Source organism: Uranotaenia lowii, chromosome 1 (genome assembly GCF_029784155.1).
Source record: "Uranotaenia lowii strain MFRU-FL chromosome 1, ASM2978415v1, whole genome shotgun sequence".
Taxonomy (NCBI): domain Eukaryota; kingdom Metazoa; phylum Arthropoda; class Insecta; order Diptera; family Culicidae; genus Uranotaenia; species Uranotaenia lowii.
Window position 1 is genome coordinate 191,882,124 of NC_073691.1, and position 15,034 is coordinate 191,897,157.

The following is a 15,034-nucleotide window of genomic DNA, read 5'->3' on the forward strand; positions in this document are numbered from 1 at the left end:
AATACTTTGTTCGGCACCATCTGTTGATAACTGATGATGGCTAGAATGTAAATATAAACACTGTGCCAATTTTGGTTATCAGTGAGGATTTTAAATGACAAGAAGGAAGTGTTTTGTAAGGTATTGAAAAGTTCCTGAAATGGCTTACAACAATGTCCTGCCTTTGCTTTTGATAAGGTCTAATGTAACGGAGAACGTTGAATTAACGTTGAAACGTTCTAAGAATTGATTCGAGCAAAAACAGCTGTATTAAGTGACTGGTATCCAACAATCGGAAGATCATATTAAAAACTTCATACAAACGAACTCATAACCCATATTTATCTTAAATGAAAATTGTAGGGATGAGATGAAGAATAAGTTGAATTCGGAAACACCGAAGAAAAATGAAATAAAATGAATTCATATAGCAACGTTTTATATTTTTACAACTCTAGGCAAGACAAACAAAACAAATTCTGTCATTGATCTATTCTTGTGAGCGCCATATGTGTCTGAGTGAAACATTGAATTGAGAACCTTAAAGAAAGACAGAAATGACCTTATATCTTAGGAACTACTGAGCCGATTTTTTAAACTTTACAACTGTTATAGTCGATCATTTGGGCTCTCCATTTGAGAATTCATTCGTAGACAACCGATAGCTAATCCAAACATGTGTCTAACTTGCGGCAAATCCTCCAAAAATGCCGGGAACACCAAGTCCCTACGCACCATCTATTCATCGACTTCAAAGCCGCATACGACACGATCAACCGTAACGAGCTATGGAAAATCATGGACGAGAACGGCTTTTCCGGGAAGCTGATCAGACTGATCAAGGCTACGAAGGATGGAACGCAGTGCTGTGTGCGGATCTCGGGTGAATTGTCGAGTTCATTCGAATCGCGCAGGGGGCTTCGACAAGGTGATGGTCTATCCTGCATGATGTTCAACGTGGCGCTAGAAGGTGTTATTCGACGAGCGGTGGGCGAAATGCGGGGCACGATTTTCAACAGATCCAGTCAACTTATCTGCTTTGCCGATGACATTGATATAGTCGGCAGATCATCTGCGGCGGTGGAGGAGATCTACCGCAAACTGAAACGCGAAGCAGGAAGGATTGGGTTGATGATTAATACGTCCAAGACGAAGTACATGCTGGCCTGCGGATCCGAGACCGACCGAACCCGCTTGTCCAGTAATAACAAGGTCACGATCGACGGCGACGAGCTGGAGATAGTCGAAGACTTTATCTATCTCGGCTCACTGGTGACCGCAGACAATGACACCAGCCGTGAGATCCGGAGGCGAATTATCAGCGGAAGTCGTGCCTACTATGGACTCCACAAGCAACTGCGGTCGAGAAGACTTAGCCCTCGCACGAAGTGTAACCTGTATATGACGCTCATTAGACCGGTTGTTCTCTACGGGCACGAGACTTGGATATTGCTCGAGGAGGACCTGCGTACACTCGGGGTATTCGAGCGACGAGTGTTAAGAACCATCTTTGGCGGCGTACAGGAGAACGGAGTGTGGAGGCGAAGGATGAACCACGAGCTCGCGCGACTCTACGGCGAACCCAGTATCCAGAAGGTGGTGAAGGCTGGCCGGATACGCTGGGCGGGACATGTTGCGAGAATGCCGGATGACTGTCCTGCAAAACAGGTGTTCGCCACGAATCCGGTAGGAACAAGACGAGCAGGGGCGCAACGAGCGAGGTGGTTAGACCAAGTGGAGCGTGATCTGGCGAACGTGGGATGCCCGAGAAATTGGAGAACGGTTTCCATGGACTGAGTGAATTTTAGGAATTATGTTCGTCAAGTTATGTCGTGAGACGGAATACTATGTAAATAAAATAAATAACTTGCTTTTTATAATGATTTTGTTTTTTTATTTGATTTATTTTATTTTTTATTTCAAGAATTAAAAATTATTTTCTGATATTTTAGAAAATATGCAACTCACCTCGCATTTCCTTTGCACGGTCATACGCAAATTAAAAAAAATATGCCAAAAAGATATAGCTTTATAAAATAATGACATGTTCATAGATAATAAAATGTCAAATTCTTATCCGAATGGATCTTGACGAATTTTCATCAGGCCTTGACCTGGTTTGGCCTGACTTGCTTAAAGTTCAGGGTTTATTTTTTTACTTTCCTTCGTCCAGTTTATCGATATTTTTGCACCCATCGACGGTCGTTATTTTGGTAATAGCGATGACCTACAGCATGATCTGGTCATCCATTTTTTTCTTATCCTAAAAAGCGTTTTCTGTTGCTTTGTCACTCCGAAGATATGACTCTCAAGTCCCAACATACTCAAACAATTCCGCTTTCTTTACAATATTCCCAATAATAGTTAATTTTTCACAAATTCTCTTTTCTTTGCAGATTTTCCTATCTTGATCCGCACATAGACTTCAATCAACTTCCTTGTCCCGTTTCCACAAGTTGTAGCAAATCAACAGAAAAGCGAAATGTTCATCTGGGATTGGTTCACCGGTGTTCTAGGATACTTGGGTAAGTCTCCAACCAAAATACCAAAACCTGTCGTCAAACTAAATCACTCACGTTTTCCATTCAAAGGTCTCTGGAAAAAATCCGGCAAGTTGCTCTTCCTCGGGCTGGACAATGCCGGTAAAACAACGCTGCTGCACATGCTCAAGGACGACCGGCTAGCTCAGCACGTGCCCACGTTACATCCAAGTACGTTTACTTTCCTAAGTTCCCAAATGTGAAATTGTGTTAACAGATTAACACAACTGGTTTATGATTCTAATTTAAAGATTAATGGCATTTCGGTGAAGTATACATTCTAACAGAAAGAATTTCAAATGAAAGTAATGAAAATTAAAGACGGATAGATTAGATTAGGAAGCATGAAAGATGTTGAAAATGAGCCAAGAGCGTGATTTGAGAAAACTTTTTGCCGCACTAGACCATTTGTCCCACACCGTATTATTGTCTAGAAGAAGCAAAGTCGATAGGCTGACTTTGCATTGATCTATACAATGATACATGGATGGATCGAAGCACGTGTTTTTCGTACCCCGATCGGACGAAACACGAAAAACACGTGCTTCGATCCATCCATGTATCATTGTAGAGATCAATGCAAAGTCAGCCTATCGACTTTGCTTCTTCTAGACAATAATACGGTGTGGGACAAATGGTCTTGTGCGGCAAAAAGTTTTCTCAAATGACGCTCTTGGCTCATTTTCAACATCTTTCATGCTTCCTAATCTAATCTAACCGTCTTTAATTTTCATTACTTTCATTTGAAATTCTTTCTGTTAGAATGTATACTTCACCGAAATGCCATTAATCATTAAATTAGAATCAAATGTGAAATTTGAATGATTTTTTTCTAATGAAATTTTTAGCGTCCGAGGAACTGTCGATCGGTAACATGAGATTCACCACATTCGATCTGGGTGGTCACACACAAGGTAAGCACGATTCTAAGGCAAAGAAACTTTTCAAAGTCTAACGGTATGTTTCTTCCTGTTTTCTCGCAACGTTAGCCCGACGTGTCTGGAAGGACTACTTCCCGGCGGTGGACGCCATTGTGTTCCTGATCGATGCCTACGACCGGAACCGTTTCATCGAGAGCAAGAACGAGCTGGACTCGCTGCTGACGGACGAGGCCCTGTCCAACTGCCCGGTGCTGATCCTGGGCAACAAAATCGACAAACCCGGCGCGGCCAGCGAGGACGAGCTGCGAAATTGCTTCGCCCTGTACCAACTGACCACCGGCAAGGTAGGGATTAGTACTGTGATAATATAAGATTTTTTATTGATTCACACTATTATTTTTGTACCCACAAAAAAGGGCAAGGTTGCACGTAACGAGCTGCCCGGCCGCCCCCTGGAACTGTTCATGTGTTCCGTGCTGAAACGGCAGGGCTATGGAGAAGGTTTCCGCTGGCTCGCCCAATACATCGACTAATCGGATAGCGAAGCGTATAGCAAATAGGAAGTGGTGTTCGTCTTAGCTAGAGGCCAAGTTTTCAAACTTTACCGAGGGACAACAACGATGATGGTGGTCTACTAGAAGCATAGAATAAAGAACAACATCCCTTGCATGGCGGTGACAGCTGGTGTTGCTTCCGTTGCTACCACCCTATTTATCAGAAAATCACATACACCGAGTAATAGAGAGGACCGATAGCAGCGATTAGATCGAATCCATTAGGAACAGATAGTATGGGGCGTGCGTGAGGACGTTTGTCGGGCATAGGGATTAATAAGTATTTAGGGATGCGTGATATTTAATAAAAAAAAATAGTTGAAACCAATTTAAAACAAACCGATCATATTGAATCACATTAAAAAAGCAGAACAATGGAAATAGGGAATAGTTCAAACCAACAAAAGCATTCAGATATTTTCCGAATTAAGGTTCCAAACTCTACTTAAAGCAAAAGGGGAAAAAACATTGATTGGTGGAACGTTTCACGCTAAAGCTATCAGTAACATTTTTGTTCATTTGTTGTCTTAAGTTGTATTTGTAGAAAGATTTGTTTATGTTTCTTTTTTTGCATTAAAATCAAGTGTTGAAAAACGCTGCTGCAGTTTGTGTGCTTGCCGTTCGGCATTTAATTCTTCTGGGGTTTCCTCAGAGCTTAACTATAAACCGGGAATTCTAGTTTTTCCAAGGGTTCTTGTACCTAATATGGAAGCTAGGATTACTAAACAAAAGACATCCTGTATGAAAACTTGTCAGAATGGGAGAAAATTTGAACTTGAAAAAACAATTCATTCAGTATCAACCAACTACAATAGAAACAACAACTGGAACGGTGATCGCACGTTGGTTTATTTTAAATAATTGAATTTAAATCCGAACTTGGGGCAGCGAATATAAATCTAACAGAATCACGATCAACCAGAAGAATTGGAAAAGAAGCAAAATCATTAAAATTACTATATATACCGATCAATAAAACAACTCCACAATTTTTAGATATAAAATTCTAATCTGTAAAATTCGGAAAGAAAAAGCCTATCATTAGAAGGAAAAAAAAGGATTTGTGAAAATCCATGAAACCGTCATAATCCAACAACTCTTTCGAGATTCTCGAAGGTTAAATTCAAAATTAGGTTCAGAACCTTCGTCAATGACCAAACATGATGATATCTCTACCAATTTTTCTATCTGTCGTCGTAAACGAAAATATAAGAAATTTTTGGCATTCCGCCGAATCGTGGAATTCAAAGTAGAATTGTTAGACTTTAATGGAAGTTGGAAAGGTCAAAGCTAGAACGTTTTGAGTTGGAGAAATCGAATAGGCGTAAGCTATCTTTGACCACCAGACCACAAAAAAAAAACGTTTGTGTGAGGCCAACTCCTACGGTGAGCGGCGTAGGTGATCAATAAAAAGATTCTCTGCCCTCTTTCTGTGTGCCTCAAGGAAGTCATCATCAGGACCGATTATTTTTAAATCTATTTCAACGACATGCCTTCTCTCCTCGACGGCCTAAAACTTTGCTATGCTAGTGACCTAAAACTGTTTTACACTATAAAAGGCTTGAAAATTCGCACATTTTATTAGGTGCTTCGACTGGATGTTTGATGTTAGTCAAAAGTATCGAGGATGTTTCGAATTCAGAAAAAAAATCCATCAATTTATTGAAAAACACATTCTTTATTTCCAATCTCCATTCCAAGCCTCATTCGGGGCTCCACAGCTTAAACGTTCGATCGTAGGAAGTCGTTGCAATGTACTGCGAATCCGGGGAAATGTCCACGCTCATCAGCTTGCTGTCGTGGCCGGACAGCGTCTTAAGCGGTTGCCACGTTTTGTTGGACCATATCTTGGCGGTGTTGTCGTAGCTGGCCGTCACCAGAAAGTGGCCGCCATTTTTCTGATACTTCACATCCGAAATCAGATTCGTATGGGCCGGAATCGTATAAACCGGGTTTCGTCGTCGCAGATCCCAAATTTTGCAACTGTTGTCCTGGCTTCCCGTTACAATGTGATATCCGTTCGGAGAAAAATCCACCCCGTAGATGGCACTCAGGTGACCCTCCAGGAACATTATACATCGACCGGTGCGAAGATCCCAAACCCGGCCAAAAGCATCCAATCCACCGGTCACGCAAACGCTACCATCGATCTGAAACGCAATACAATGGACGGCTTTGGCGTGTCCTTCCTGGTGAAGAACTTCTTGCTTCTGTTCCAAATCCCACAGCCGCCATGACGCATCATAACATGCCGTTCCCAGAAATCTCCCGGACGGATGGAATGCTAAACGCGAAACTCGATTCGGTACATGACCGTTAATATCGGCTATCGCTTCTTCGCTGTCGAATGACCAAAGCTTCACGGTCCCGTCATGGCAACCGGAAGCCATTGCTACCTCACCCTTGGAATCGGTAGCCACACCGTTCCGAAATGCAATAGCGCTCACATAGAACTGATGTCCCCGTAAGGTTTGTACCAAATTACAATCCGGAACTGACCAAACCTTACACATGGAACTGAAGCTCGATGTCATGAGCAAGCTGGAGTCCTCATTGAAGCAACAGTTACTGATGGGACGAACATCTCCCACCTGACTGCACTGAGGGGCCAACGATTGGATACGCTTCTGCAGTTCCACCATCCGACCGGCTTTGGTAGCACTAGGGATCGACATCAACTCGCTCGCATCCTGGAGCCGCTGCTTGGCCCGGGGCAGAGAATAATGCGCCAACCAAATCCTCGCCACTCTCAGCGATTCCGGTCCCTCATGGTACCAGGTAGATTCCTGTTCCTTCTGGGCCGGAGCCCTCTTCTCGTCCTCCTTGGTAGTCTTCTGCGGTATAGCTCCTTCTCCAAGCGAGGAAAGCAGTTCCTTCAATCGAATTCGACGCTCAGCCGGACCTTCGCCAAAGTAACAGATCGGCTCATTCAAAGCCCTCAGATTCTTCTTAACTTCCGCATCATCCGTACTGACGTGGATTTGCCGGGCTTTTTTCTTTCGCTCGAATTCCTCCAACAAAGCGGCCTTATCCTTGGACACTTCAGCTTCCAAATCGAAATAATCGCTAGAGGTAAAAATTTGACCCAGGTCACTGCTGCTGCCGGCACCAGTTCCGCTGCCACTTGCTCCGTAACTGTCAGATCCACCTGACGCCGATTCCTTCTGCTGTCGGGAGCGCTCTGAATCCTCCAACGAACCATAGTGAATGGTTTTAGGACGTTTCACGTAAACTAGCTCTTCATCGTCGGACATCGTTCGGCTTACGGGGGGTCACTTTTCAATCAGGAATCGATAAACGGAACCGAAGGAAGCGAATAACGCGTAACATAAACCGTAGCGACAACGTTTCGGGTACGAATTTCCGCGAATCGTGATTGTAAACAAACAGCATAAATGGGGTTCGGCCCAATTTTGTATAAAAGCCGGTTTGCATAATTTCGCTGCACGCTAAAACAACACAATGGATTTGTGTCATTTCGAATAAACACGCTCCTTTTTGGTACTCAAAATTAAGTTTGTCCGTTGTGCAAAACATATTTCGATTTTATAACTGAAAGTTGAGTTCAATTTTTCCTCCGTGCGATGGTTCAAAACGGAGTTCGAATTGCGAACTCAAAACATCCCATTTGTACTTCATGTTCTGCGATTGCCCAGTTAACCTCAAACCTGAGGGTTGCCACTGGAGTGCTGATTTGAACCAAAACAACTTTATTTTAAGTTTGAAAAAAGAAACCCCGTATGCCGAATTTAAATATATGAATAAAGAATCAATCCAAATTTTACCCTGAATTCTGAATCAAATTCAGAATGTCAAGTCTGAATATGAATTCCGAACCTGAGTCCAGAAATCTGAACCTGACTCCTGAATGTGAATTCTGAATATCTTTAATCTTAAATTACAGCGTGTTCATAAATTGGTTTTTTCTTTCGAATTGGTTTTTTTATCGATGATAGCGTTCGTAAAATATCAGCAAACGTATGGGAAAGCATTGGAATGTGATCTCTATAGACATCTACCAAAAAAATCGATAGACTGATGCATCATCCTAAAAAAATCAATTTATGAACACGCCGTTATAATCTTAATTTTATTTCTGAATTTGAGTTCTGAATCTGAATTTTGGTCCTGAAATTTGAATTTTGATCAACTAATTCTGACTTTAAATTCTAAATCTTATCAGGGTTGAAAAAACTCACATATTGAGTTACTTCGAAGCAGCGTGTTTTCAGCGACAGCCGCTGTCAATTTTCCGCGACTTTTCTCCTTTTTTTCCCTCTCGCATGTTTCGCTCTGTTGTTTTTCTCGTCTGGTGGTGTGCAAATGTGCAAGTTTTTCACCGATGAGCTAAGGTGCGATTTATTGCGAGGAGCCATCGTCCGGTTGTAATTCTGTAATATTATTTCTCGATAAGTATTATTTCATTGCCAACGAACAAAACGCGTGCGGGTGAATCGTCAAAGAAAACCAAGTCGTCGAAAACAATCAACCGAAGCCCAACCTAGAAGTTGTGAAGCCGTAGTGAAAGCAGCTAAAAATGTCCTCTGCACCGTCGCCACCGGAAAGCTCTGCCACAGTAGCGGCAGACGTCAAGGATGCGAGTCCGGAAGGCCCGGAAAAGTCTGCCAACAAAGAAAAGGCCGAGGAGTTTAAAAATCAAGCCAACGGGTTCTTCAAAAGTAAGTTTTGCAGGGCGATTTTTGGCTTCCCGGTAGCTGAAGTTTTTTTTTCTATGTTTTCCTGCTGCTGATCAACGCAATTCCCTAACCTTAAAATTATCGCCTAAAAGGGGTTAACATTAGATTAGATATCGCCAAAGGGTTGAAATTTAAGTTTTGTCAATAGTTTATTCGAGGGCTCTTATTTTTAGAATACCGTTAGCCCGGCTTTTGTTGGCACCTTCTGGCGAAACAAAAAGGGGATCTTGAAAATTCATTTGACGTCTAATTCAGTTTATTTGTTTCGATCATTTGAAATATCTCGTCAGGTCAATATTATGTAACTTGGGGATCTAACTGTGGTTTAGTTCTCAAGACTATAATACTGTAATCCGAAATGTATTCAATTAATTAAGAATTTTCGTGTTAAAAACACTCATTCCAGTTTTTTCTCATAAATTAAACCGCCAGCAATAATCGTTAATTATATTGGCGTTCAAAAAAGCTTGGAAGAACATCTAGTTTGAACGTATCTCTATTGTTCTTCTATTGATGAAGATAGCCAGGAATCAATTGATTTTTTTTTCTGGGATTTTCATCCTGTCGGATTCATCCCTAAGTTGAAAATATTCATTTTAAAAGCGATATAATACATTGGCACAAAAATATTTTGTAATATTTAGATTATGTTGGTGATCACTCTTGTGGAACAAGATATTTAATCAGTATGGAATATTTCTGATCATGTCTCAGATTTGAAATTCTATCACTTAAAAACACAAGATGTCGTATCGGACACAGCAGGCTGACGCAGAAACATCTAGTTGAACGTAACTGTTCCAATCTATGTGATGCATGTAACACAGAACTGATCACATATTTACCAGCTGCAGAAAATTTGAAATGTTACGCCGACAGACAGGGATTGTAGGTGATCTCCCATCAATATTGGCCAATACTCGAGAAAAGGAGAGAAAAGTTATAATGTTCCTAAAGAAAACTAAATTGTTTGAAGAATTGTAATTTTGCTAAAATTCAGAGGAAGAATGACCCTGCGTGGTTAAACTCCTCTATAAATAAATAAAAATTTCTTCTTCTTCACTTAAAAACAACACGATGAATGCCACTATAACGCTCATCAAATGCTGTCTAAAATTCATTTTCATTACCAAAAACGCCTGAATGTGCACTTGCTTCCTTGTACACAATTTGACGCCTGAGTTTAGGCAATGTTATGGTATTGTTTTTTTTTTTTTTTTGAGAATTTAAAATAAATTTATTCCATTCTTCCAACTAATGTTTGTTTTAAAACTTCCTGTCTATATAAACTTTAATGAATCAGTTGAAAGTTTTGGAAGATCTAAACTTAACTTTACTTCACCTAAAACAATCATTCATTAAACAAACTACTTACAGACCCGAATGACCCGGGTGGTTAAAAGGTCTCTAATAAATTATAATAATAATTAAACAAACTACTTGTATTGATATAAGGTACACCGGGGCAAGTGCAAACGGTTTTCACCATAGTTCAACTTTCACATGTCCTAGAAAAATATGTAAATCTTCAAAAATTATCAATTATCGTTCGTTGCATCATTAAAATGGTTCTCAACAAATTCCCGTAGAAAGTGAAAAATTAAAAAATGTTGGTAAAAAATAACGGCACTTTTGTGAAAAAATTTCTAAGTTTGCACTTGCCCCGTTTATGGGGGCAAGTGCAAACGCAATGCTTTTTCCAAACTTATTCAAAGATGCGTCAGTGTATCGTTACTTAAACGAATTTAATACATGTTCCGGTATGTTTTATCAACTTTTTTTTATGTATTTGCTGTTTTCCGCTATATTAATTACTTTTTGGAACTTCAGTTTTGCTGACTGTTATTTGAAGCAAAAGACCTTTATTTGCCAAGGCATTACGGAATTTTGAATATCCGCTTCAGATACAACACTTTGGATACCCTTTCTGACCACTCTAATATAATGCTGAACCATTTTTGAGATGATTTTTTTTAATGTCTGATGTTACATGGCTTAAAGGTGCGTTTGCACTTACCCCGCAGTGTGGGTTGACAGGATTGAATATTATTTTCACAATTTTTAGGGTCTACTGAAAATTTATCATGAATTTTCTGGTTTCACCTGAATATCAGTCCCAAACACTCACCTTTCGACGAAAAATCGGATTTGAATGCCCTTTTTTGTAGCCAAAAAAAGCAAAACAAAAACACACTTTTCATGTCTAGTACGTACTTGAATTCGTGTGTGATCAAACAGTGCCGTGTTTTTAGTGAATAATTGAAAGAAAGTTCAGTTTATCTATGTCAGATTGTTGGTTTGGACAACAACAACAACTTCTAGAAGAAGAAATATTTTTCAATTTTTTTGTAACAGAGGAAAGTTGATCGTTTGCACTTGCCCCGAGTTTGCACTTGCCCCGGTGTACCTTATGTTTTTTTTACTTACCTTATGTTCTGTTATTTATGAAATTCAAGATGGCTTAAGAGTTTATCTGCATCGAAAATCTTGATCCCTTTATTAAAAAACATGGCCTTTCTCAAAAGATTTAAAGTTTTTTGATTGGTACATAATGGTCGTAAGCCAGCATTGAAAAACATTGGATGCTTCTTTCAATAAATTGGAATTGTAAACCAGAAGTATCCGGTTAGAAGGACTAGATGCTGGCTCGCAAACCAAATCTGCCGGGTCGAAGTACCGAATATTATTTTAGAATTTAGATGGACGATCGTGCCAGCTGGATTTAGGTCTGGGGAGAGAGCTCTATTTTGAATTTATTAATAACTAGAGGGGCTCAGCTTTTATAGCACACAATTATTATAGTCCAAAACAGTTATCGTTACTATGATTATCAAGCTTTTTTTTCTTACTTTTTGTATCCCCTTTTCAGGCAAAGACTACGATCAGGCCGTGATGCTGTACACCGAGGCGATCGCCCTGGATGAAACGAACGCAGTGTACTATGCAAATCGCAGCTTTGCCTACCTGCGGCAGGAAGCCTTCGGGTATGCCCTCTCGGATGCGGTGCAGGCCATCAAGTGCAATCCGGGCTACCTGAAGGGCTACTATCGGAGGGCGGGCGCCCACATGGCCCTCGGCAAGTTCAAGCTGGCCCTGCAGGATCTGGAGTTCGTGGCCAAGCGGTGTCCCAGCGATAAGGACGCCCAAACCAAGTACACCGAGTGCAAGAAGATCGTACAGAAGATGGCCTTCGAGCGGGCCATCGCCGTCGACAAGCAGGAGAAGAGCGTGATGGAGATGTGTCGGGATCTGGAATCTGCGAGTGAGTTTTTGCTTCTTTAATCAGTTTGACAATTGAAGAGGAATTGATTGACGATTTTCTTTTAGCCATCGAAGCCGATTACGACGGACCAAAGCTGGTCGACGGTAAAGTAACGTTAGATTTCATGAAGCATCTCATGGAATGGTACAAAAATCAGAAGAAGCTACACAAAAACTTTGCGTATAGGGTGAGTCCCAATAGAAAAATCATTTTCAATAACCTAATTATGTAAATATATTCGAATTTTGTTCGTTACAGATTCTATGTGACGTGGAGGCACTGTTCAAAAAGCAACCATCCCTGGTGGATATCACAGTGCCCGATCAGAACAAATTCACCGTTTGCGGTGACATCCATGGTCAATTTTATGATTTGCTCAACATTTTCGACATCAACGGCATGCCATCGGAAACCAATCCGTACCTGTTCAATGGGGATTTCGTCGATAGAGGTTCGTTCTCGGTGGAGTGCATCTTTACGCTGTTCGGATTCAAGCTGCTGTACCCGAACCACTTCTTCATGTCACGAGGTACGCTTGTTTGGTTTGTTTTTCCTGTTAAGTACTTGAAATGATTGAAATGAATCTAGTTTAGTTTCATCGTTTAGAGATTAAAGCAACTAATCCAATTGCATTCCTGCCACAGGTAATCACGAGAGTGTGAACATGAATCAAATGTATGGCTTTACGGGGGAAGTGGTGGCCAAATATTCACAATCCATGTCGGAGATGTTTACCATTGTGTACAACTGGTTGCCGCTGTGTCACTGCATCAATGGTAAGGTTCTGGTCATGCACGGAGGTCTGTTCTCGAAGGACGAGGTATCGTTGGACGATCTGCGGCACATCGACCGGAACCGACAGCCACCGGAGGAAGGCCTGATGTGCGAACTGCTCTGGTCTGACCCACAGCCACAGAATGGGCGGTCGCAATCCAAACGCGGCGTGGGTATCCAGTTTGGACCGGACGTATCCAAGGCATTCCTGGAACGGAACAAACTCGACTATATCATTCGGAGCCACGAGGTCAAGGATGAAGGGTACGAGGTTGCCCACGATGGCAAGTGCATAACGGTGTTCTCTGCACCCAATTATTGGTATGAACAGGCTCGGTGCTTCTATGAGAAAAGCGTCCTTACTAAAAAATTTAATTTCAATTTTTCAGCGATGCCATGGGCAATTTAGGTGCATTTATCAATCTGAGAGGTGACGATTTGACACCACAGTTCAAAACTTATTCAGCAGTCGTAAGTTCATCGCATCAGAATGGAGAGAAACGAGTCTTAAAATACCTTTTTTTTTCTTACCCAGCCGCATCCCCATGTAAAACCGATGGCTTACGCCAGTGCTCTAAGCATGCTTGCGTAGTATAGCTGCTCAGCAGAAACTTGCCACTGTTTCCCAACCGGGAACGGACCAATCCAACCGGAACAAGACGACGGGAAACGTTTATCCCACTCATCACACAACACAGGCGTAACTATCACTGCTACTACTAGTAAAGAACAGTATCCAAAAAGATGGAAAGGAAATATTTCATCCAAGTTTATTGAAACTAGGTTTGTTTTTACCACAACCATACAAATCGGCTCAAAGAGACCTTTCGGTAAGTACGTATGCATTTTGTTTCTATTTCAAATGCCCCCTTTTAATTGTGAGTAGATCAAAACACACCACATCTCGTTGATCTAGTTCAAATTGTATAGCTTTAGAACGCAAGAGTACAATAGGATCATGCTTCGATTTTAAGAGTGCATTTTTTACACCAATAAAATATGTTATCAAAAATATTCTTATGTTTCCATCATAATTACAAATTGAAAGCGGATCTCGGAGACGAACATTAGCCATGCAAAAGTAATGCTAGCAGAAATAAGGTGAATCAAAATCTGAAAGGAGAGTAAATATGTTATGTGTTTTTGCATTTGGCTGGTATTCTCTTCGAGCTATACTTTGGGGATTGGTTTATGGATTTATTGCTAGCAAAAACGGATGAAAACAATCTAATGGATCTTTTAACTTAAAATTGTTCTGAAATTTTAAAAAAAAATCAATCTTTTGATCCAATCCTGAAACGTTCTCAATAGTTTGAGAAGGAAATAACAAAAAATAATCTAACAGCTCTACAAACCATCAATTTTATAAAATTTTATACCATTAATTCGTAACTCTACTGGAAATCACTATCAAATGGTGCAACAAAGTCAAGGCAGCAATCGAGCAACACAGGTCGAAAATCTTCTTCAAAGCAAAACTAGGTGAAAAAAGACGAAATAAACCAACAAAGACATTCTTCCCAAAAATTTGCTATTGCAGCTGCTGGCAACCAGCAGCGTAGCATGGTAGCAAAAACTAGGGTGACCCCATCAACTTAGGAAAAGGCAAGTTTTGTGTTGTATGATGTAGAAACGAAAGCTAATTTCTAATTTTAGACCTCTGATAGGGGACCCGAAAATGCTTATCGATTCTCCAAGAATAAAACCTTTAGTCGCGATGGTCTAGCAGAGCCGGCGGGAACTCTTCTCTGAGTTTTCTCTTTAGTTTTTTTCTATATAAAATCTAGAATACGTGGGATGATGATCACTGCAAGGTCACAAGTGTTCCCATCATTACCCGGTGCAAAACGTGCGTAGGTGGATGGACGCTATCGTATTAAGTTTTAGGTGATAATGATGATGATATAATAAATACCAAATTGTTGCAAGAGTTAGTGTTTTTCGGTTCGTCTTAGGATTCTTCGAAAAGTCTTGACTTAGTATACTGAGCTGTGGAGCTGGACTCCACAATATAAATAGAAATCAGTGAAGCTCAAAACCAAATGAATTCGTTAAAGTGAGCGAGCGCTCCAATCTTGATGATAAACTTATCGAAGGGGTCTCTGGGTTATCAAGACAACTACACGGGCCAACGAACCAATAAAAACTGTCGTCTATTACAACAACCAGTTGATGAGGGGGCGTCACTGAGGAAATACATAAACCTGGAAACTACAGAATCTGATCCCGATGTTTCGAGACTTATTTTTCTGAACGCGAAAACGTGATCGTACATCAAAGCGGTTTAGGGATGAATCAGGACAGGATGGAAATCTCAGAAAATAAAAGTTGATCAAAGGATGAGTGT

The 15,034-nt window shown here is 40.8% G+C and overlaps 3 protein-coding genes across 4 annotated transcripts; 2 read left to right on the plus strand and 1 right to left on the minus strand.

Moving 5' to 3' along the window:
* The first annotated feature begins 2,375 nt into the window (after positions 1 to 2,375).
* On the plus strand, positions 2,376 to 4,958 carry LOC129739488 (GTP-binding protein SAR1b-like). The gene is made up of 5 exons (XM_055730960.1): positions 2,376 to 2,504; positions 2,571 to 2,690; positions 3,368 to 3,433; positions 3,509 to 3,744; positions 3,817 to 4,958. The coding sequence occupies exons 1-5, from the start codon at positions 2,462 to 2,464 to the stop codon at positions 3,931 to 3,933; spliced, it is 582 nt and encodes a 193-aa protein (XP_055586935.1). The 5' UTR covers positions 2,376 to 2,461; the 3' UTR covers positions 3,934 to 4,958.
* Positions 4,959 to 5,612: 654 nt separating this feature from the next.
* On the minus strand, positions 5,613 to 7,305 carry LOC129739489 (U4/U6 small nuclear ribonucleoprotein Prp4-like). The gene has a single exon (XM_055730961.1). The coding sequence runs from the start codon at positions 7,206 to 7,208 to the stop codon at positions 5,658 to 5,660; it is 1,551 nt and encodes a 516-aa protein (XP_055586936.1). The 5' UTR covers positions 7,209 to 7,305; the 3' UTR covers positions 5,613 to 5,657.
* A 959-nt stretch (positions 7,306 to 8,264) lies between these two features.
* On the plus strand, positions 8,265 to 14,617 carry LOC129741580 (serine/threonine-protein phosphatase 5-like). Of its 2 annotated transcripts, XR_008736459.1 has the most exons (8): positions 8,265 to 8,633; positions 11,521 to 11,913; positions 11,979 to 12,100; positions 12,172 to 12,442; positions 12,558 to 13,008; positions 13,077 to 13,158; positions 13,223 to 13,409; positions 13,471 to 14,617. XR_008736459.1 is itself a non-coding variant. In XM_055733318.1 (7 exons), the coding sequence occupies exons 1-7, from the start codon at positions 8,492 to 8,494 to the stop codon at positions 13,277 to 13,279; spliced, it is 1,518 nt and encodes a 505-aa protein (XP_055589293.1). In that variant the 5' UTR covers positions 8,265 to 8,491; the 3' UTR covers positions 13,280 to 14,617. The 2 variants fall into 2 exon arrangements, 1 of the variants encoding a protein (XP_055589293.1); XM_055733318.1 differs by having other exon boundaries at positions 13,223 to 14,617.
* The last annotated feature ends 417 nt before the right edge of the window (positions 14,618 to 15,034 follow it).

Excerpts from the sequence above, each read along its gene's own strand:
- LOC129741580 (XM_055733318.1), top strand. The coding sequence starts at position 8,492 with ATGTCCTCTGCACCGTCGCCACCGGAAAGCTCTGCCACAGTAGCGGCA. Across the intron at positions 11,914-11,978 it reads TCGGGATCTGGAATCTGCGA|CCATCGAAGCCGATTACGAC; the intron begins GTGAGTTTTTGC and ends ATTTTCTTTTAG. Across the intron at positions 13,009-13,076 it reads TTCTCTGCACCCAATTATTG|CGATGCCATGGGCAATTTAG; the intron begins GTATGAACAGGC and ends TCAATTTTTCAG.
- LOC129739489 (XM_055730961.1), bottom strand. The coding sequence starts at position 7,208 with ATGTCCGACGATGAAGAGCTAGTTTACGTGAAACGTCCTAAAACCATT.
- LOC129739488 (XM_055730960.1), top strand. The coding sequence starts at position 2,462 with ATGTTCATCTGGGATTGGTTCACCGGTGTTCTAGGATACTTGG. Across the intron at positions 2,505-2,570 it reads CGGTGTTCTAGGATACTTGG|GTCTCTGGAAAAAATCCGGC; the intron begins GTAAGTCTCCAA and ends TTCCATTCAAAG. Across the intron at positions 2,691-3,367 it reads CGTGCCCACGTTACATCCAA|CGTCCGAGGAACTGTCGATC; the intron begins GTACGTTTACTT and ends TGAAATTTTTAG.